Source organism: Pleurodeles waltl, chromosome 1_1 (genome assembly GCF_031143425.1).
Source record: "Pleurodeles waltl isolate 20211129_DDA chromosome 1_1, aPleWal1.hap1.20221129, whole genome shotgun sequence".
Classification (NCBI taxonomy): domain Eukaryota; kingdom Metazoa; phylum Chordata; class Amphibia; order Caudata; family Salamandridae; genus Pleurodeles; species Pleurodeles waltl.
The window spans coordinates 816,742,960-816,765,372 of record NC_090436.1 but is presented as its reverse complement, the minus strand read 5'-3'; the positions used below and the strand labels follow the sequence as shown (position 1 = coordinate 816,765,372).

At 44.9% G+C, this 22,413-nt stretch overlaps 1 protein-coding gene across 2 annotated transcripts; it reads left to right on the top strand.

Annotated features, from left to right (window-relative positions):
• Window positions 1–1,806: 1,806 nt before the first annotated feature.
• Window positions 1,807–18,834, top strand: DMRT2 (doublesex and mab-3 related transcription factor 2). Of its 2 annotated transcripts, none has more exons than XM_069228542.1 (4): window positions 1,807–2,078; window positions 3,381–3,809; window positions 10,758–10,860; window positions 17,574–18,834. In XM_069228542.1, the coding sequence occupies exons 2-4, from the start codon at window positions 3,408–3,410 to the stop codon at window positions 18,581–18,583; spliced, it is 1,515 nt and encodes a 504-aa protein (XP_069084643.1). In that variant the 5' UTR covers window positions 1,807–2,078; window positions 3,381–3,407; the 3' UTR covers window positions 18,584–18,834. The 2 variants fall into 2 exon arrangements, with proteins under 2 accessions (XP_069084643.1, XP_069084634.1); XM_069228533.1 differs by having other exon boundaries at window positions 3,378–3,809.
• The last annotated feature ends 3,579 nt before the right edge of the window (window positions 18,835–22,413 follow it).

Here is a 22,413-nt window from a genome sequence, read left to right as displayed (position 1 = left end):
TTGTCAGGCGGCGGGCACGTGCACAGACCCCCTGAGGCCTGCCCGCGTGACGTCACGAGATTTTGCTCTTATCCCATCTGATGACGTGCGCTTGTCGCGTGAGGTGCAGTGACCGGCTCGCCCCCTCCTCTCCCGGCTCGTGGTCTCTTCACCGGGTCTTACTGCTGCTGACAGTGTCCCGCGAGACAGGGCTGCTACGTGCCCGGATGAAGAACAGCGATAAGGGCCGAGATAAATACTGTCACAGCCAAAAATGGTAGGAGCAGTAGGGAGGCCTGTGTGCGCAGCCTGCGCGTGCGAAGGTCAGCCACCCAATAGCCTACATGGAGCGCGCTCCTTTCTAAGTCCTATCCAACAGGTGTTAAGATTCCAAACGTTAATGGTACCTACGTTTCCCCAAGGTCACTGTTCCTAGATAACTAATAATAATAACATCTTGACTATTGACAAAAACTTGAATAATATGACTAATAATAAATTAACAGAAGTGTTAGCATCGCTATTACCACCAGTATAGCTGCTGCTGTTACTAATGGGACTGCCAAAAATGACAGGTATCACTGAAGCTCGCGCAGCGCACGCTGACACGTGTCTTTGACAGCTGCCGCTCTGCACCCCGAAGTGGCGCTCATATTAGGGTCCTGGGAGAAGCAGACCCACTCCGCGAGCTCTGGATGTGCCCGTATCTCGGTAGCGATGCTCCTCCCACTGGGCCACCTCGCCAGTTTGTGAAACAGGAGAATACCCCGTTCTGTGTTAATGCGAAGCAATACTGACATTTCTGAAGAAAAAAAAAAAAAAACATTTTTAAAAAGGCTCTTCGCACCAAGGAGGCCTGGGGCTGCCGGACGGCTCTTTCTCTGTTTGGCCGCTCGCTTTCACCCCGTGTCGCAGCACCTGGGTTAGTTTGGTCGAACCTGCCTTCTGGGAGGGGCAGGAGCCGCTTGCGCTGGTAAAGCACGCTCGGGCGGTTACACACACACACACACACAGTCTAACGCGCACACACTCTCACACACAGACACATACACACAGGTGTGCACGCACGACATTGGATCATTGTCTCCAATAGCTTGTATCATCATTGGGACTTTGTTCAGCTCTGTTTGTTTAATGTGCCACTAAAAAAGTCCGACGACAAATAGCCTTTCACCTCTGTCCGCCCCTCAAATGTGGAAAACACCCACCAAAGAAGCCCTGAAGGGCTCTGGCCGGAGGCGGACACAAGGGGCAACCATTATTAGCAGACAGAAGCCTCACCCAGCATGCAGGGGTACAACGCAGCCCATGCAGTCCCTGTGGTGAGTAGGGGCCCCTCGTTCACCCCACATCCCCAAACCTTCAGGCTGCCCTATTCAGTCCAATGCAAGTGAAAGGCTGACTTGGAGACATGGGCGACTCGGGAGCTCTCCGTTACATTCTAAAAGTTGGGGGGCGGGGGAATCATTTTGAGTTACATCACTGCAAGCGTTGTGCGTTGTGAGTGTCGTGGGGTATTTCATTCCGTTTGCCGTGAGCAGGATTAGGCTGCTGACAGTGCGGGGTGGATGTGCTCTGCAGCCTCAGGGCTGGGATGCTCTCGGTGGTCTCTGAGCCCAACCCTCTCTACCTGTGAGCCCTTAGCTTATATCAAAGGCTCGTCCGTGGAGGTGACCAGCAGCCACAGAGCTGTCACACAGCCAGGCCCTCCCAGTGAAGGGCGCGGTCTCCCCCCGCCCAGCCCCCTGCCGCCTGGACCAATCAGCGGCCACCTCCCACACAATTAACCCCGCCGAGGGGCCGGGCATTATTGCAGACTGAGAGCCCGCGGGAGGCAGAGGAGACGGCACCCAGCGGCGCGGCACCTCCACAAGGGCCTGGATTACACTCAAGGCGACCTCCTTACCCTCTGGAGCAGCAGGGACACCGCAGGTGCCCCTCCCTGTGAGCATAGTGAGCTGTCATCGGGCAGTGCCTGAACTGCGTGCCTGAGGTGGCTGCACGTGGAGTGGTCGGCGCGCATTTACGCACCCGCTGCACAGGACCCTGCCTGGACCCAAGGAAGGTTCAGCCTCCTCCATCTCCGGTACCGAGCGCAGGTACGCACTGACCAGGGAGGCGGGGCGGGGGTGAGAGTACCAACAGAGGAAAGGAGGCAGGTGATAGTAGGGAAACAGGCCCGCTTTGGGAATGCTGTAGGGTAACACACAATCATAATACACGCAAGTCCGTGGTTTAATGCCGAGGTATGAATAGTCATAAATAGCCGTGAATGTAAGTGTTAGTCATGCCAAAGTTATCAAATTCGTGGGTTTAATCTTAGAACTCGTGACCGATGGCTCGCGCACAAGTTCTCAGCTGTTCGCAGTCACTAGAATAGTAAGAGGACCTGGCAGTAAGGCTACCGAAGAGCTACTTCAGAAAACTGTTTTTTTTGTTTACTTAGATATAAATAAAGTGGGCCAGATGGAAACTCTAGTGGGACTCTTCGCACAGTGTTCGCCAGGCGCAGGTTTTTGGCACCGCCTGAGGCCTCGGCTCTGCTGAATGCGTGTGGGGAATGCCGCTTGAAAAGCAGAGGTTTTCTTTAAAAATAAATAGCAGGGGGCGGCAGACTATGTGCTTTCTTGAGGGCTCCTTGTTGTGGTGCCCATCACAGCCGGGCACCAGCGCCATATGCCGAGTATGTGCCAGTGCAGCCTGCAGAACTCTGTGCGAGACTGCTGCTGCCTCCTGCGACTTAAATCACAGGTTTTATCATGTAGCCTATGTGTTTGGCGCACCGCAGGACCGAACATAGAGACGCGGTGATTTGTTCTGGATCACGAGATCACGTCTTGTTTTCTTGTGCCCTAATTAGTGTTTATGGGGGTTGGGGGCTTAAACCGCACCAAAGGGCACACCTTAGGCCGCCCTGTAGCATTATGTGACACTATCAAAATGAATGTACAATATATGATGGCATACTTTTTAACTCTTAAAAATAAAAAGCAACATACATTAAGCTATGCGCACATATTTTAGTTACGCACATTGCACCACCCGACACAACCATTGGGACACCCCTTTAAAGTCAAAGATGTAATGAAAATGTGACATCTCTTTTCAGTGTATTTATTAGTCTGTATATGCTCGCCTATAGTGAGCACGTCCTCGCTTTCTGAGGTCCAGCCTCTACCCAAACACGCCCTTCCCCCCAACCCACACCCCAAGTAGGTGACTGTCACTGAGGGGTGGCTCTGCCTTCACATCTGGCTCTGAGCACACCCTCACCGCTGGAATTGTTAATAAACACCCCTGTGTCCCTGGAACTGTGGTTTTCTTTTTTTTCCTCCTTGCTGTTCACACTGAAGACTGTTTGAATGATTCTCACTCACACACCTCCCTTTCTGTCTCAGCAGAGAGGCCCGGCCCAGGGGAGGGTCGCCATGTACGAGCTGCAGCCGGCTGCCGGGGACTCGGAGATAGACGTGGAGAGTCTGGAGCTGGACGAGGAGAGCGATGCGCCCCCCAGCCTCAGCCCCCCGCCAGCCGGGGACACCTGCGAGGAGGAGGAAGACGACGAGGAGGAGGAGGCGCCGCCGCCGGGATCCCGTCCCCCGGTACAGGGCACCCCGACTGGCTCCGATAAGGGACCCGGGGAGCAAAGGAAGCTCAGCCGCACCCCCAAGTGCGCCCGTTGCCGGAACCACGGTGTGGTGTCCTGCCTGAAGGGCCACAAGCGCTTCTGCCGCTGGCGGGACTGTCAGTGCGCTAACTGCCTGCTGGTGGTGGAGCGGCAGCGGGTCATGGCGGCGCAGGTGGCGCTCCGGAGGCAGCAGGCCACAGAGGTGAGCGGGGCGCGGGAGGTGGGCGCGTCAAGTTAGGATCTGGGGAGAGCCACTGAGGCGAGGGGGCACAGAAGGGGAGTCGCAGTGGTGGCGCGCGGGAGTTTAGGCAAGCGATCGGGGCTAGTAAGTTGGGACAGAGGGTATCGGCAGAAGGGTTAGGACCCTGAGGCTAAAGGTGGGGAGGGTGTGGAGGGTCAAGAGAGGGCACAAAGCCACGTCGGGGAAGGGGACTCGAAGGATGGGAGTATCAGAGCTGGGGCAGCAAGCGTCTGAGGCTAGTGGGACACGAGAGGGCAATATGGGCCGGAAGGCAGTTGAGATGAGCGGGGAAGGACAGGTCCGGGAGAAGCACCAGGGACTGCAAGTCACCGAGTGAGACAGGGTGTGGAAGGTGCTGGTGGCGAGAACCAGACAGGCCACAGAGGTGAGAGGGGCCCTACGGGCTGTGAAGGTGGCACAACAAGACATTAACACCTAGGGGCAGAGGAATGGGGCCAAAGCTTACAGGTCGTTGAGGGGAGGATGAACATGTTGGCGATAAGCATCTGTGCAGTTCGGAGAGTGACCAATAGAGAAACAAGCAGTGGCCGGCTCTGAAATGTGTTAAATGACAGGATTCCTCCTTGTCCTGCCACTCGTACCCGCGCTCAGATCGGGCGCTACTGAGCCCATGACGGGGTCTTCCTCGTGTGCTGTGAGGAAAACACAAGGCCTCGAGCGCGGAATTACACAGGGCACCTCCGGGATACCCTGCAGGGCGGCCATAGGAGTACGTGTCTGGGGTAGGGAAGGCCTGCGCGGGCTTTAGTGCAGTATTGCAGCAACACTCCCCTGGGACCTACAGCTGAGTCTGTCGTGTTTATGCGCGGGCATCCCCCTGCCAGCCCGCCCAGGACCAATGCCGAGACACCCACGCCGCCCTCACGCGCGCCCATGTCAGTGAAAAGACATTTTCACGAGTGATGATAAAAGAGCACGTGTTTGTCGATCTGACATTTCATTAGAGCTGTTTTTGAGGAGCGAAGTATTTACTTCCGATGACAAGTTACTCTGAGGCAGAGGTGCTGGATATAGTGGCGCGAGCATTAGCCCAGACGGGTCCTTGCACAAGGAAGTAAATGTGTCCCCTTGCCGCTGTTTTGAACTGTAAAAGATTAAATAACCAGCGCTGAATGGGCCTTTCAGGCCTCCGCGCCCTGGAGACACTGCACCTGTTACACACTTGGAAGCTACGTCCCGGGAGTGCTGCAGCGCGCGTAACATAGCCCTGCAGATGTTCAGAAGAGGAACGAAGGCCTTACTGATTATTTTTTGTCCTGTTGCATTTGATTTGCGTTCATAGAAAGAGGTCAAGTGTCATGTAATGTTTTTGACAAATTGCTCCTTATTTAATATGTAAATTGGTGTTTGCTTTTCCTTTCCTTGACTGCATAGTGGGGCAATATATTAACTTGAACCATTGACAAATCGTGCTTGGGCACAATAAGTATGAAATGAAATACTGCAGGAAGTCAAACGTTTTGTAATACTAAAAAAAACATAAATACCTGCAAATGGACTTCACACATATTTTCAAAATGTATCAATAGCAAGGACCCTCCAAATGAGACACTTAGCTTTTTGTGTAATTCTAGGATGTAATGGAAACAAAGATGTTAATAAGATCAAAACAAACCAAGAAGCTATACTTGTGTAATGCACTCACACTCGATGTGAACTACATAGATTTAGCAGTGAAGCTACACGACTGATGCAAAACTACTGGCCATTTCAAGAGAACATTTAAATGGATAATGCACTTTTCTAAAAATACTCTAGCACGCCATGCTTTATTCATTTATTTAGGGCAATGTGTTCTCAAACGCACCAATGGGGGCACCCAACTTGCCCACCATTATTACACGGAATTGGAGTGGCTCATTTGCAGCACTTTGTGTAGCACTTGGGTCTTTCACAGCCGCATGGTTTCACTACAAAGCACTGATGACAGCACCCACCTCTCTGAAAATTGTTCCCACTGCTCAAAGTACTTCAGTCCTTACGCGCGCGCACACACACACTTGCATGCGTGTGTGTCGCGTTCATTTATTGAAGTGGTATAAAACATGTTTCACAGGGATGTGTGAAAAATGGAAACAGTTTCGAGTGTCGTTGTGAAATATTGTTTTCATCATTATAGCGACAGCCACAAAATCACTTATCAAAACTTTATCATTGCTATCTAGGATTATGCGGCAATGGAAGACCACATTATTTTGCAGTTACCCAAATTAAGTGGAAAGAAAAGACAAGTTATGTAGCACTATATGGCACATTCTCTGGCATTATTTTATTCGATTTGTTGCAGACGGAATGTGTTTTTTAACAAAGCAGTTTTTTACATAAATGCTACATTTTTAACAATATAATTATTTTTCTCTTTTTACTGCAGTCAGCTAAACAGAGTACTCTTGTACTTCACTTATTATTATTATTGTGATTGCTTTAAGGGACGGACCGGCCGATATGACTATCAGGCAGTGCCAGGTGGCATGGTCTGACAGATCACAGTGTGGGCCGTTTTTTAAGCATTAGTTGGCCGGTTTTAGGGCTAGGTTTTTGATTTCCTGCTTTTTCTAGCGAGCCGGTTCGCTAATGGGACCGCTTTTTTTTGGTGACCAGGCCTATTTTGTTGTCTCAGTCCGACCCTGATTGTTTTTCTTGACAGTGTTTGGTCAACTGGCAGCCTGATCGGCGCAATACTGACTTGACATAACACGAGATGCGTCTCTTTAAAACTATTTCGACTTCCTCTTCCTATTGCAAAGCAATCAAGCGGAACCTTTGTACTTGTTTCTGGTAGCACTTTCAAAATACATCAGCAAAGCTGTTTTGCACTTGAGTGTATTATTCTGAAAACATGCTGTGCCTTCCTTTTACTCCAAGCGCAGGCTTGTTTGTAGAGACGCAGATTCGGCTCGGCGTTTTAAGCTAAATACTCATAAACAAAGGTGGTGCCTGCCGGGGAGACGAGGCCTGCCGGGCTGAATAAACCCAAACACAGGCGCAGATGCGCGCGGTGCCCGTGTTGTCCCCACAAACAGGCGCAGTACCCGCCTGTTGACCCTGCAAACAGCACATATCCTCTCGTGTTGTGGGAGCCGTCTGCTCGCAGTTAGAAGAGGCTGTTGGTGGGTGCGCGCTTAACGCGCAGTCGCACAATATTAAAGTGCCGCGCTTACTGCTGCTGTTTCAGTTTATCACCCTCCTGCTCCGCGCCCTGCCATTTCTGTGGCTTTGAAAAACATGATTAAAGGAAAACTATGCCTAATGTTCCTAATGCGAGCTACGTTGTGCAGGGGCTAATGTAGGTAAACGGCGGCGTCGCAGAAGCATCGAAATAAAAGGGCCACAATAAATGATTGCTCTGAGTGTTGAATGTGCCAACATCACTCATCAATGCATGGGAATATATGTGTCACACGAACATGAGGACACCACGCAGAGAGTGGATGCACCACAAGGCACTTTGCTACTTGCGCAAAGTGTTAGGATAAATATGGCGCCTCACTTCCATGGCTCCCGAAGGTTCGGGTCTAAATCGCTGTGTGCGCCGCGTGGCCGCCCCTTCTGCCAACAAGGACGGTTGTTGACAGGGAGGAGTTTTTCGGAACAACTACCCATTCCATAATAACAAGTGGTGGACAGGGTGCCCACATGGCGTTTGTGTGGGGCCATAAATGACTGCGCCGATTGTTTAAAGGTACAGTTGGACAAGCGACCTAAACACTACGGCATATGTATGATGCCCGCGTGCTGATCTTGGGCAGCGTGGGGGGAAGGGATAGGTGTGTGGTAGGGTATTTGTATTTATTTGCCTGAGATTTTGCAAAGCGCAAACTAGACCCACAGGGAAATAGGGGGCGAACGATTACGACAGAATTTAGAGATCGACTAAAGTGCTTTTCCTAAACTCAAGTTTAGTAAAGACGGGAAGATCATCCACGTAGGAGGGACCCAGACAGTTGACAGTATGTATATCAGACTGTGGCAAACAAGAGACATGCGAGGAAGCTTTAAACATTGCTATGCGTCAGAAGAGATGAGACACACCTTCAAGAGAAACTGAGAATTCGGGTGCTGTGTGGCGTGACCGTCGTGTTGGTTGCATGTGGCGGGCTGGGAAACCAGAGATAAGTGGAGAAAGTGGAGGAAGAGGTTATAAATCAGGAGAGAACGAGATGGTTTAGAGAAGAGGAGGACATTGTAGAGCGCTAGAGGCTTTGTGGCATTGCAGCATCGCATTTTTTAAACAATGCCTACTTCGAAAGCCAAGTTAAAAAAACTCTGAGACTAAGGGCCTGGAATGCAGCGTTAACTACCGTTCGTTGGCTTTATTTTCACTCTTAATTGCTGTTTCACTCCATTTTCTTTCATTTGGAGACTGTATCGAAGGACTGTTTGCTTCATTTTGATTTGTTGTGATTCAGGTATTATTTTTCTTTTGTCTTCGTTGTTGCTCATGTCGCTTCTTCCGTGTTGCTTCCTTCCTCCATTTTTCCATCCCCCCTTGTCTGTGTTGTATCTCCCTCTCACCTGCCTTGTGTGTGTTGCCTCTTCCCTCCCATCCCCTTTGCCCATGTTGCTTCTTCCCTCACACCCTTTCCTTATCCATGTTGTTTCTTCCCTCCCACCCTGCTATTGTCTGTGTTGCACCTCCCACTCACCATAACACCATACAAAAAGTAAAAAGTGATATGATGCGACCAGAACTGGCCACGTCTTAGCCCTCTTTTCTACCATTTAGCCATGCTGCACAGCAGCCATACTGCAATACAGCATGGCTACGAAACACTGGCAAAGCTAATAGCTCTTGCATAGTAGAGAACTAATAGCTTTGCCAATGCTTGTTACTTGGGCCATGATGCTGCCTTCCACTTCTTCACTCTATCTGCCAGGGAAGAACTTATGGGATCAGGGAAAGGAGATGAAGCAGCCGAATAGCAGCCATTTTGTATCTTTCCTGAAACTCAGGTGACAGTGGGAATCACAACTCCATGGAGTTTGATATACCCTCCAGTAGACAAAGTTTGTCCAAACACACCCAAACATTGACAAGATGCACAGTATGCATTTTTTAGATACAAACAGTCATATTTATTTCATAATGGCAGGTATATAGTGAACTCATTCAGTATAGTGTTACATTTCAGAAAGATTGATGTGGTCACCAAGAACATGTATGTACATTGAATGCTCTTGTATACATATGGGACAGTAGGTGACATAGGTAATTTCCAGTAGTTGTTTAGGCCAACTGAACAAGCATCTACTACAGCTGACGTGTTTCATCACAAAGGGCTTCTTACAGGCAAAGAGTATTAGGAGCAGAATGCAGTTCTGGCCAAATCAAGTTGACAGATAATCAGATGCAATAGTATTGGATTGTAATAGGTTGACTGTAGATTTTGTTTGGTACACATGGGGGTGTAGAGTGGCCTGTTTCTAGACCCAGGGCATTTCTAAATAAAGGAGACTCCCTTGAGGGACTGTTTTTTGCCCAAGATATGTTGAAGTATTCATCCAGAGTACTTTTTATATAATGCAAGACACCTTGAATGTATGTCATGCTTCACATGCAGGTTATATGAGCGAAGCTAGAGCACGGTTGATATGGTTTAACTTCTTACCGCTGAAAAGCTGTCATCATAGAATGTAAGACAGCTTTGAGAGGACTAGGGGGAGGCATGGGCAGTCCAGGGGGTTGAACCCGATCCACATTCCATATGAGAGAGGGCCAGGAAGCTTTAAGCCAGCCCTCAAGAGAAAAGAGTGATCCATGTCTGGTAGCTGCCGTTCCAATACACTATCTTAACCCTTGCCTCTAGATTGAAGTAGGCCATCCAGTAACCAATGTCACAGTAGATTTCAAAACCTAAACAGACGTCTTCAAACAAAGTTACATTCTCAAATGCTATTTCTATTAATTGTTGTCAGTGCAGGAGGGTTTTATTCTATACTATGGATGGCACCTTTAAACTTCAAGTCTAGAGTGGAGCCAGAGTGACAATTTTAGGGTAGAAACCTGGAGTGCTTAGACCATAAATCCATTCCGAGAAATGTTTGCTATTCTAAGAGGAAAATTAAATCGTTTTTTTTTGCGGGTTTAATTTTAAATGCAACTCAAGTGGATCCTTTCATAGGGATATTTTTAAGGGCAGGTGCTTGTGAGCATTGTTGGAGCTCTAGGTTGAGAACGTGGGATTTGTGAACACCTTTGAAAAAAGGATGACCATCCTTTTCCAGGTCATTAAGGATAGTGTCTCTTTTCCTGAACTTTCCACTTACAATACATTGTTTTCAGGAGTGTTTGTCAAATTAGTTCAATGGAAACAATACACGGCTCCATCCTCCAAAATGCATTAGGTTATCATATGATTCCAGGACTGGAAAGAATATCCGTAATGACATGGAAGGAGGTGGCTACTTTATATGAATAGATGTAATAGTTTACTATCACTAGTGCATCAGTTAGATCAATAACATTGATGAAAGTACTTGTTCCCATAGCAACTAGGTTTTTGCAACAAGCACTAATAAATTTGACTTCTTCTTTCACTAGCTGATCTGTCTGCCTTCCTTTCTGTCCATCCGTCCGTCCATCTGTCCGTCTATCTATCTATCTATCTATCTATCTATCTATCTATCTATCTATCTATCTATCTATCTATCTATCTATCTATCTATCTATCTATCTATCTTTTATAACATGGCATGGGCCATATAGGGAGTTGACTTTGTTATGACTTGCATACCATTTATGAAATATGCTCATCAAGGATGAATACAATGCATGGTCTGCCAGACTTTCTGTCAATTGGGTTAGCCAGTGTCACATTATAGCCCTTGGAAAACAGATGCAATGCTTCTCAAAATGTGATGTATTTCCTTTGGATTTCTTCTCTGCAGGATAAGAAGGGCCTGTCAGGGAAGCAGAATATCTCTGAGCGAAAGACAGTGTACCAGAGGCACATCAGGCCACCCAGCCTACTGGCTAAAAGCATCCTGGAAGGTGAGAGGCTTCTTGTGACATGCTCTTTGTTGGTTTTTGGGATTGGTGGCAATATTTAGTGTTGGTAGCACAGGCCTCTGCCCTTCTCTTGGTTCTAGCTACAAATTATAATGTGAGGAGTGTGCATAACACCCGCTACCTTCCAACATTCGGTAAAAAATAAAGATGCTTGCCGTTGATGAAGGCACATATGGGCCATGATGCAACAGATTAAAGTCCCTCTATTGCACAAGTCATAGCATCAATGTAAAACCAGAACTGTACGTGTGTATTATGAGTGACCCCAGGACCATGTTAATGAATATGGAATGTTGGGCAATATTGTTTTTTTGGGGATAAGATAAGGAGGCAGTAGAAGAATATTGCCTGCCTCATAATTTGGGAACCAAAGGCCCAATGTACTAAAAACAGGTTGCAAAAAGTAGTTGCCAATTGCACACTGACTTTTTGCAACCTGACTCTGATTTGGTAATGTGACCTATATATTGATATGTTGTGTAAGATCTCCAGACCTAGGGAGTCACAGAGCTACCTGTGGAATGACTATGAATTGGGCAGGCCGCTATTTGTGACCCTCTGTTATTGGCTGCAAACAGGTGGATGGTGGTGCAAGAAACAGCAGACCGCAGTCCCGTGACTGCATTTCCAAACACAAAACTTGTCGATTTTTTAAAACCGCTCATCCTTCTTAAATTAAGTAATGCTACATTTAAACAAGTATTTTTGTTTGGGAATGCATCGAGTTAGGAGTAGACAGTGGCATGCTGGATGATTGCCTGCTCGCTCCGAGGTTGCTTAACATGCCTAACAAAGGAAATGTATCCAACAGGACACCATCCCCTTTGGGAATCAGCTACCGCGTAACTTTAAGGTCAGTAATTGATCAATGAGTTGTGATCGCAATTCATATCTCAAACCACGGAGACATACCATTGTGACTCACATTTAGAAGGAGATGCCCTCTCAGTCTCCCTCCTGACTGCAATTCGGAATACCTCGAAAAACCTATTTTTCAAATTGGGAAGCCTTTCCCGTCTTGCAAAATGGTTTTCGCTCATTGCACATACCATTTTTGCCTTCGCAAAGCCTTTGATTTTGGGAATCTCAGGGTTTGATAATGCAAACGTTTTTAGTACATTCTGCTCTAAGAGAGTGAACACGTGAAAGCACGAGTTTCTGTAGGTGTTGGTGGTTGGGGTGCCAAAGACATGAGAGAGATAACCTCAGACACATATCGTTATAAATTAAGTGAGTGAGGAGGGGAAGTCATTGAAGTGAGCCAACACACTCAAAGAAAAGTAAATTAGTATTGAGAGAGAGAGTTGGAGAGGGAAAGACAGGAAGAGGTGTAGGAGAGAGAGAGGCAGATACACAGATAATGAGGGGTGGCAAACCCGTTGAAGAGACAAAAACAAAAAAGAAAAGTCGAGAGAGAAGCAGAGGAGGAGTGGAGGAGAGAGAGGGAGAAAGTAAGAGATGCATATGGAAATACAGAGACAACAGTCGAGCCGAGTGAAAGAGTGAGAGAAATAGGCGGCCCTGTCTTTCATTATTAAGTTGCTCTGGTTTGACCCGCTGAAGCCCTGAGCAAGGCACCTGGTACGAAAGGTTGATTGTTAACATTATGATAATGATATTATAATAATGTTAATATTATTACTAACGATAATACTGACAATAGCAATACTAATAACAGCAATATGCACTATTAATATAGTTATTGTTATAATTATTCGTAAAATTAATATTAATACTAAACTCATATTTATTATTGTAATAATAATAAAACGAATATCATTGGTATTATTATTACTATCCATGCTATTATTATTGCTTTTTGGTTTGTAAATGTTATTATTATTATTATTATTATTATTATTAGTTAGACACAATAATAATGATGATAATAATAACGATCATAATAAAACAGTTATTAAGGAGTATATCTACGTAGCCATAGAGTGTAGAACATTATCTTATTGTTGCATTCTTCTATAATACCCCCTGGCTTTCATTATCCGGTTTGAAGGTGGCATGTTAGGCTCTTAGGAATGACGCTGAGATTTCAGTCGTCCTAAGGGTTTTTTAAATCTTTAAAAAAAAAAAAAATAATGGAGTAACCTCATATTTGGCCGAATTGGACAGGAGTACAATTAGGACTCTGCACGTGGTGTCTGTTGGCCTCCTGCGTGAAGTTCAACACTCCTTCAGGGCTTGCCCTCAAACCCCTGTTTGCAAATGAGGTGCGGAAAATGTATCTCTCCCTTGAATAGTCGCAGCGCAGTACAGAAATGACTGCTGGAAGCGTACCAGCCAGCAGAGGGCATAGGTCATAGTGCACGCTAGTGCCGGGCCCGCGCCAATCGCTGTAGATGTTACACACTGCTCACCAAAAATAAAGAGCAATTATTTCACGTCAGTTGTTCCATCACTACGTCTTCCTTGCTCTGTACTCGGAGCACTGATTTAGACCACGTAAACAGACAGGTTGTATCATATAATATATAATCGGAGCGTGTCAGAAGCGAAAACGCAGCACGCAGGTGAATGGGGCGGGGCAGAGGCCCACCACGTGCTAAACTTTGGAGACGCTTCTCAGTTTTCTGCAGAGATAAGGTGCCGTGTTTTTAACGCCAGTTACACATTTTAAATTGGAAACGACTTGCCACGCGTTGTTTAAACAGCAGATTACAGCAATGCAGAAGAATCCATTTCCATTGAATTTTATTTGCAAATGAACCTGTCGAGATTGTTCTTGAGTAAACACGGCATAATGGGATCCCCAAACAAATGTCCCTGCTTCCTCGGAGGGGGGTGAAACGCACAGGCCGTTTGCTTTCCCAGCGAGCCTTGTTTACATTTGCATCAGTCGCTGGAGAAAGCAAGGCCTGTGTCTGTACGATGCCTCCCGTGAGCGCGCCAAGCTCGGGCCTGCGTATGGGCGCTGTGATGTGCTCGGTGTTTGACACGTATCGTGAAGAATATGGTTAAAGAATGCACCGTGGCTTCCACGGGCTTCTGCTGGCCCCATTAAAGCCACCACGTAGTGTGGTCTCCGAGAATATTATGATTTTTTTTCAAAACTACAAAAGTATTTCTAAGGTTCTTATCTTTCTCTGCACCCTGAAATCCCTTGTTCTTTCTTCTCGTTTTTCTTCTTGATCTATCTTAACTATCTCTCTTTTCTTTTCTCCTTCAGCTGTCCTTGGATTTCCTTAACGTCTGCACACTTTGCATACAACAGCTCACCTATAGAGACCTAGAAATGAAGCCCTACATAGGTAGAAATCATTTATTTGATTCCGGGGCATGACGTAAAGAGTAATTTTTAATTTTAAACCGCATGTTTTACTGCACCGATTTAGCTTATCAAGATGTTTTACTTTCAGATTGTCAATGCTCTTAAAATCAATAATTTATTGGGTGATATAATATGTGTTAATTATGGCTGGGGCCACTGGAAATACTCAATTGCACAGCTTTTTTTTTTTTTTTTGCATAGTTAGGTATTTGCAGCATAGTTCATCATCTGCTGCATAATGTGCAGATTTTAACAAAAAAAATGTTTCTCGCTCAAACAGCTAAAACGTTACTAAACACATAGAAAACGTGTTGCTGCTCAGTGGAAGGCCCTTTGTAAAAGTTGACTGCTCACCTGTTTATTGCTTATTGCTATATTTGGGTTTGAACTTGTACCAAAGAGCTGCAACCTATGCCCAGACAGTGTTAACAGGGTGTAAAAATGACAAAATAATATAATTAAGTTATACTATCACCGAATGTGCCGAATTAGAATGCATAATTTGCCTATTTTTGCAGATCATTTAGTCAACCCTGCTGCATAATATGCCCCTTCCCTGGTGCAAAATTCAAGTGGGCCTAATTATGGTCAGTAATTTACACAGATGACAGCAGAGACTGATTTTTATTTTCAAATAATTATAACGCCCCCAATCAAAATGACAAGGTACAATATAAATATGTATATGAGTTAATATATGTTTTGCACGTATACTGACATCACTGGGTTCTGGAGACATTTGCAACTATCAACCACCACTTTCTCCTTGACCCCTCAGAGTCATTATAGGACTGTAATACTTGGCTGTTTTTTAGATGTACTCTATACACCGCATGCTTTGCTAATGGTATTACATAATATAGAATGAGGACACACCCATTCATTGTTTTACATACTTCTCAGGAATTGCATCATGGGGAACATTTTTACTAATGGAAAATATAGAGCCGAGTAGCAGTTTTTAAATGTGCAAAAATACTTAGGGTCACATGCACGTACATTAGAAATTGCGATTTCCTAATTACGATTCAATGGGAATCGCAATTAGGAGATCGCAATTCCAAATGTGCAAAACTCCATTGAGTTTCATTTTGCGAGTCCCAGTGGATCGCAGATTGACCTACCTCATGAATATTAATGAGGTAGGGTGCAATTTGTAACCCATTGGGAATCACAAAAATCACAGGGATGGTGGTCTGCTGGTGCCAGCAGACCACCATGTCTGTGATTGTTTTTAAATAAAGCAATCTTTTTGGGATGCATATAAAAAGAAAAAAATGAAATGTTTAAGTTTCATTTTCAGGTCGAGCGCGCAGGCACTCTGACGTGTTGTAATTTATCTGTGGGCTTTTAACCACGCCCACCGCATGGCCATCACTATCACTAGTTTGTGGGCTTGCCTTTCAAAAATCCTTTGTTATCATTGGTAAATGCTTTACATTGGTCCCTCCTTAGGCAGTTTTGTTACCACCTTGGCCATTGACCCTGTAATATGGATAATTGCACGTTGTCCAATACATTTGACTGCAAGCGAACTTCTTTTTCCTTTTGTGTCTCTTTGCGCTCATGCTCATGGCGGCCATGGCACTTTGAATGAGCTCACTTATGTCAACTGTTTCAATTTATGTGGCAAGAAAGTCCAGTTAGCAATTTACAACGCTAATAGCTCTAACTCAAGCAAACACGAGACCCATAGCATTGCAAATGTTTGTTTATGACTAGGCAGCGGTCCGTGGAACCACTTCCTGCACTTAAAAATATTTTCCCAAGCATTCACAAAGGGGAATGGGTCTCCTTGGGACCAACTTTTCATTGACAGTAAACTGCAAATATTTTGTGACCCCATTTTGGTCACAAAACATTCGTACATACGTTTCAGAATTATTAGGAAGGGACGCCCTCAACACGCCCCTTCCTGATACCGAATCGCAAACCTAAAATGCAATTTGATAACAACTTACCGAACCGGGGAATGAGTCTCCTGGGGACCAACTTTTAATTGGCGGTAAATTGCAAATATTTTGGCACCGCATTTTGGTCACAAAACATTCGTACATACCTTTCAGAATTGATATTAGGAAGGGACGCCCTCAATATGCCCCTTCCTAATACTGAACCGCAAACCTAAAATGCGATTCGGTTACAAGTTACCGAATCACAGTTTGGGCTTTGTACATCCGACTTCCTTTTTTCCAGTTGCCAATGGGCAGATTCACAGAATCGGCCCGTTTGTGACTGGAAAAAACGTAGTACCTGTGGCACTTGAACCCTCATTGAAACTAAACTAAAAGCTTTTCAGTTTCTCCAGGCTCAGAATTGTTGGGCCCACAAACTCCAAACCTAATGATTTCGGTCCTGGAGGCACTAGACCTGACTTGAAGCTGGAGGGGCTACAGGCAGCCACACCTCCCAGTCAATGCTTGACCCCTCGGGGACATATGGAAGCAAAGATATTGCTTCCCCAAGGCAGACAAAAGCCTGCCCAATCATCTACCCACACCACAACCCGAGTAAAAGAGAGAAACAGGCGGCCCTGTCCTTTATTATTAAGTTGCTCTGGTTTGACTCGCTGAAGCCCTGAGCAAGGCACCTGGTAAGAAAGGTTGTTTGTTAACATTATGATAATGATAATATAATAATGTTAATATTATTACTAACGATAATACTGACAATAGCAATACTAATAACAGCAATATGCACTATTAATATAGTTATTTTTATAATTATTTGTAAAATAATATTAATACTAAACTCATATTTATTATTGTAATAATAATAAAACGAATATCTTTCGTATTATTATTACTATCCATGCTATTATTATTGCTTTTTGGTTTGTTAATGTTATTATTATTATTATTATTATTATTAGTTAGACACTATAATAATGATGATAATAATAACGATCATAATAAAACAGTTATTAAGGAGTATATCTACGTAGCCATAGAATGTAGAACATTATCTTATTGATGCATTCTTCTATAATACCCCCTGGCTTTCTTTATCCGGTTTGAAGGTGGCATGTTAGGCTCTTAGGAATGACGCTGAGATTTCAGTCGTCCTGAGGGTTTTTTAAATCTTTAAAAAAAAAAAGAAATAATGGAGTAACCTCATATTTGGCCGAATTGGACAGGAGTACAATTAGGACTTTGCACGTGGTGTCTGTTGGCCTCCTGCGTGAAGTTCAACACTCCTTCAGGGCTTGCCCTTAAACCCCTGTTTGCAAATGAGGTGCGGAAAATGCATAAAAAATGGACCAAATTGTAATCTATCTATTTCTATGATAGTACTCAGTTTTTTGTAATGTGATCCACGCCTAATTGTACTGTTTCACTAAAATGGGACATGAATTTGTCCTTTTTCCATGTCAAACTGCTCCATAAATTAACTCATGTACCTATTTTTTTAGGATACCGACCTGTGACGGCAGATGCCTACTTGGGCAGCAATGCTCCATTGCCAGCCCCAGTGAGTGATCGCATGCGGAAGAGGAGAGCTTTTGCTGACAAAGAGCTGGAGCACATCATGCTGGAGCGAGAGTACAAGGAGCGGGAAATGATGGAGGCATCACAGGCCCTTTTCTTGCCAAGCCGTCTTCTGCAGGCAGCTGAGTACAATTCCTACAAGAGCAGTGCAACATACCCTCCAGCAGGTCCCACTGACCCTGCCCTTGCCAAGGACTTCTGTGGCTTCCTGCCCAACTGTCTGGACCTTACTATGCAGTACTCGGGCTCAGGCAATGTGGAGCTCATCTCCTCCAATGTCAGTGTGGCCACCACATACCGACAGTACCCACTGCCTTCTAGGTTCTTGGTCTGGCCTAAATGTGGCCCCATTAGCGATGCCCTACGCTACCAGCAGTGCTTGTTGAATGCCAGCACTTTGCAGGCTCTGAAACCTGGAACTGCCTGGGATTCCAGGATGACTGTGCCTTTACAAGGCTTTGAAGGCCAGGTTCCCCCCACAGTGCCCACTAAGCCAGAAAGTGGCATTCACCCGCCTCACTCTGAGCCACGTTGTTTGCAGCAGGAGAGGGACCGCTCAGCTTTCTCTCCCCCCAGCAGAAACTTCTCACATTTGGCGGAGGCCAAAGACTCTGGCCTGCAGGAGCAGGTTCTGGGTCAGCCAAGCCAAGAGGCAGCCCGGTCACCGAGATACAGCCCCTTCCACTCCTTGTTCCAGCAGGCACTGCATGAGAAGGTGGGGCCAGAGCTCAGGACTGTCATAGCGAAAGAGACCTTTGAGGAGGCAGCAAAGAAGTACAGGGAGTGTGCAGCCAAGGAGGTCCATTCCAAGTACAGGTTCACCATCGACCGTTGCACAAAGGACATCTTGGTCACCCGGGAGGCTGGCACGAAGCGCCCTGCTCATGAACCTCTGCCATTTTCTGTTGAATCTATTCTTAAGAGGCCTTCCTAGAGTGGTTGTGGCTTCCAAGTATCCTGTTGCCCTGTGCTTCTGCCGCTGCTGGTCACAAGTTCTGCTTGTCCTGGAAGGGCTTGTACAGTGGCAGAAACAGGACATAAAACTGTTTGACCTCTCCATCACTTATTCTATAAGAGAGACTCTGTTTGGGAAGGGCAATTCTTGCTGCATATGATCCATTCCACATTGTGCATGATATGCATGTTGCTTTTCATTTTTGTAAATAAATATATTTAAATATTAAAGTATGACTTTGGATATTGCTAAAGTCCTTTTTGGATTGTTTTAATCAAACTTACAAAGCAATTGTGTTATACCCAGAATTAGTTACAAATGGCATGTTCTGTCAGTGAGGCTTTTGTGATTGTAATCGTGAAGGTTTTGTATCATGCAGGTTCTGCAAACATAATGACCTAAAGGCAAATGTGGGTTTCACAGGGGCTTCTGTGAAGGAAAAGAAGGCAGCTAAGCTAAAGTTGTAATACTTTCAGTGCTTTTTTGAAGCAAGATGCAGTGATAGGAGATAGGTACTAGGTAAGCACAAAAAGTTATAGAGCCTAATAGCATATACAGAGAAGCAATTGGCTCCTCTACCCAGCAGTGTTTCCAGCAGTCAGCTAAGGCCAGACACCCAAAGGGAGCGGAACCCAACCATTTATAAGTAGAGGGTAACGTATTGATTACTTTTTGAAAAGCAGATGTGTATTTTGCTTCATGTTAAGCCGCTTTGTTCCACATTGATTTTGTCATAATTATATTTCTTAGAGTATTCAACATAAAATATGGCATTCAAGTCACATACAGCATATTACTGGCACATGTATTTGATGGTTCCAAGGAATACATTTAAAATATGAGTTAGGTGGAAAACATCAGTACCTCATGCTGATTTAGGATTGATTTGTTTTTAGACTAGCAGTTTGTTCCATGCAGCACCCGAAACTCAATCCCTTCTTGGAAAATGAAGGACTCCAGGTAGTGTCTTACAAAGAAAGAGCTCTACTATTGGAGACTATGCTTTGCCAGCAGTTGCCATGGGATAGGAAGATAACTGCTCATCAGCCCTTCCAGGAGACCTCCACGAACCACACTAAGACCACCATGCTCTTCTGAGGGCAAGATTGTGAAAGAAGTGATCACACGCTTGTCCTGCAGATACTATAGTGTGGTATTATACCTGAGACCGAGAATGCTAGCAAGATGTGAACCTTTATTGAAACTGATGGAGAGAAGAGAAACAATAGAGGAATGAAAAGGGGAGACGGGTGCATGAGGCTAGCCTCAAGATGTGCAAAGAACCCAGCAGATTCCCCTCAGTCTTAGCTCCATTCAGGGTTAGATCACGGAGACTCAATCGAAGTTCAATGAATTTCTGCCTACTGGCAGCTCAAGCTCGACTGACAGGTCCTGAGTGAATATCAGTGTGGTGCCTCGCATGCATACTAAGCAGCAGGGAACACGTGTCAGTTTCATTCGTAGTATATTCAATTATTTGTTTACCCTCTGTTCCTTTATTGAAAGAGCATAGGTTATTCCTACAGGTGTGCATTTGATGGCTTACTCACATTTTCCTTTAATATTTGTTTATGTTGTCACATCGTCTTAAATTGTTTGGGCACAATACAACATAGGTTAGAATCTGTACCTATTCGAAGGAAACTCTTTAGGTGGAGGTATAGTTTACGAGTTGCAGTGAATACACAAACATAATAAAAATGCCAGATAAGGAACAATAGAACCTTAGTTTCGCCCAGTACATTGTTATGAAAATTCTGTATTACATGTGACATAAAAGATACCACCAAAACCTCAATGTTCACCTCACATGACTTCACCAATAACGACATCAACACCAATACTGATGGCATTTCTCACCATTAGAGGCAGTCTAACCATCAAGAAAATCTGTGAAAGTGTGTGAAAATATTTTAGATGTAGTTGAGTAAAGGGGTAAAATGTTCATAAAAGCTAAGAAATGTAATGAAAATGACAGTTTCAATGTGACGCCAAAAACAGACCCTCAAACTGCGTTCAGTAATGAAATGTTTAGAAAGCAAACTAATTGAAATATTGAGATGCTGTCCCTCACTTATGCAACTTCCTCCTCTGTCTCCATTGTGCACCTCGATTTCAATATCTCTGCCTCCTAACACACGTCTCTTAGGTTCTCTTTGGTTTGCTGACAGGGTCTTTAAGCCTCTCACCTTAACTAATACTCTTCTGTATTTGTGCTACTAGAAGTACTAACATGCTCGACACTTCTATTCAAAATGAACAAAAGTACATCTCCTCTGCATGACTAAGTGACTCCGGGTGGGCACCTTGTGTGCAGAGGTTCACGATGCAGCTTTCACGTGCTCATCCCAACCCACAACCCATCCGTGCTATCATTATTATGATAGATGAATAACTCAGTTGTGTTGCTTGACTATATTGATAGGTGCGATTTGACCTCCCTCCATTGCTTTCCCACTTTCTGAAAATCCTGCAGGCTTTCTGTTTGCCTTTAAATTTAGGCAGAGATAGAAACAAAAATCGACAATGCCAGTAGGTCTAGCTTTAATGTGTTTTTTTATTTTATTAGAAAAGCTGTTTAAGGGCGAATATGTGTGTTGCCCCAGCTCTCCTAGAAACAAAATCCAATAATGAAGTAACAACTTGTCTACAATTTGGCAGTTTCCAATAAAGCCCCTTTGCTGAACAGACTGTATTAGCAGTGCCAAGACGTACCTTCCAAAAGGAGTGTTATAAAAAGGCATCAAAAGATAAAGGGGCATATTTATACTCTGTTTGCGCCACACATTTGATGCACATTTGGCGCAAACTCTGCCCCATATTTAAACTATGACGCCGACCCGCGGACATAAAAAAACCTCAGTGTGCGTCATTTTTTGGATGCGGGAAACCGCCTTGTGTTAATGACATGCAAGGCAGGCGTTCCTGTCTAAAAAAAGCACAGGAGGGGGGCGGGCCTTAAAAAATGGTGCACAGGTCTCAGACCATGGAAGCAGTCCAGAGGTGCCCTTCCCTGCCCCCAGGGACACCCCCTGCCACCCTCGCCCACCCCAGGAGGACACCTATGGTGTCGGCGCTGGTTTGTGTTAAAAATTATAAATATGGGCCTTAGTTTGCTCACTAAGCGGTGAACTTCAGTTCAAAGTCAGTGTGTTCACTACTTAAGAAAACCTATGTGTTTCCACATCTTCAGTTTGCTAGCAAAAGGCCAGAAAATGCATCAAGATGTTATTGTGACACCAGAGTAATACACATGAATGTGTAAGGACAATCAGTGAATAGCATTGTATTTTTATGACTGGCTAAGGCATCCAGAAAGCAAATGCTTCCTCTAAAAGCCATAAATGAGAAATTAAAATATTGTTGACCAGCAAAATAAACACATCAAAGAACACCTTGCAGACAATTGCAAGCTATAAGTCATGTTGTATCTGCAGTCTGACAAAAGGACTACTTGATGTCCCTTCATCAAAACATTATGGGAGCACAATTGGAGCAATGTCATCATTCACCACATGCCATAGCCTTGATGGAGTGTCCAAGTGAACAATGATAAACCATGTCAAACATGTGGAAGCCAAAGGCCTAAAGGACGGCAACTACTAGTCCACTTTGTCTCTGTACTTCCTATTGTGCTTTTCTTAATGATTAATAAAATAAGGCTGCCCAGACAGCTACAGTTGTCTATAGCTACGGCTGAAAAGGAGTAGTAGAAAGCATCCAAACTCAGTGGTACATTTTTCATCTGAAAACTTTGAAACTGTCCAAAATATGTGGACAATTAAAACAATCTGGCCCGTATTTATACT

Excerpts from the sequence above, each read along its gene's own strand:
- DMRT2 (XM_069228542.1), top strand. The coding sequence starts at position 3,408 with ATGTACGAGCTGCAGCCGGCTGCCGGGGACTCGGAGATAGACGTGGAG. Across the intron at positions 3,810-10,757 it reads GGAGGCAGCAGGCCACAGAG|GATAAGAAGGGCCTGTCAGG; the intron begins GTGAGCGGGGCG and ends TCTTCTCTGCAG. Across the intron at positions 10,861-17,573 it reads GGCTAAAAGCATCCTGGAAG|GATACCGACCTGTGACGGCA; the intron begins GTGAGAGGCTTC and ends CTATTTTTTTAG.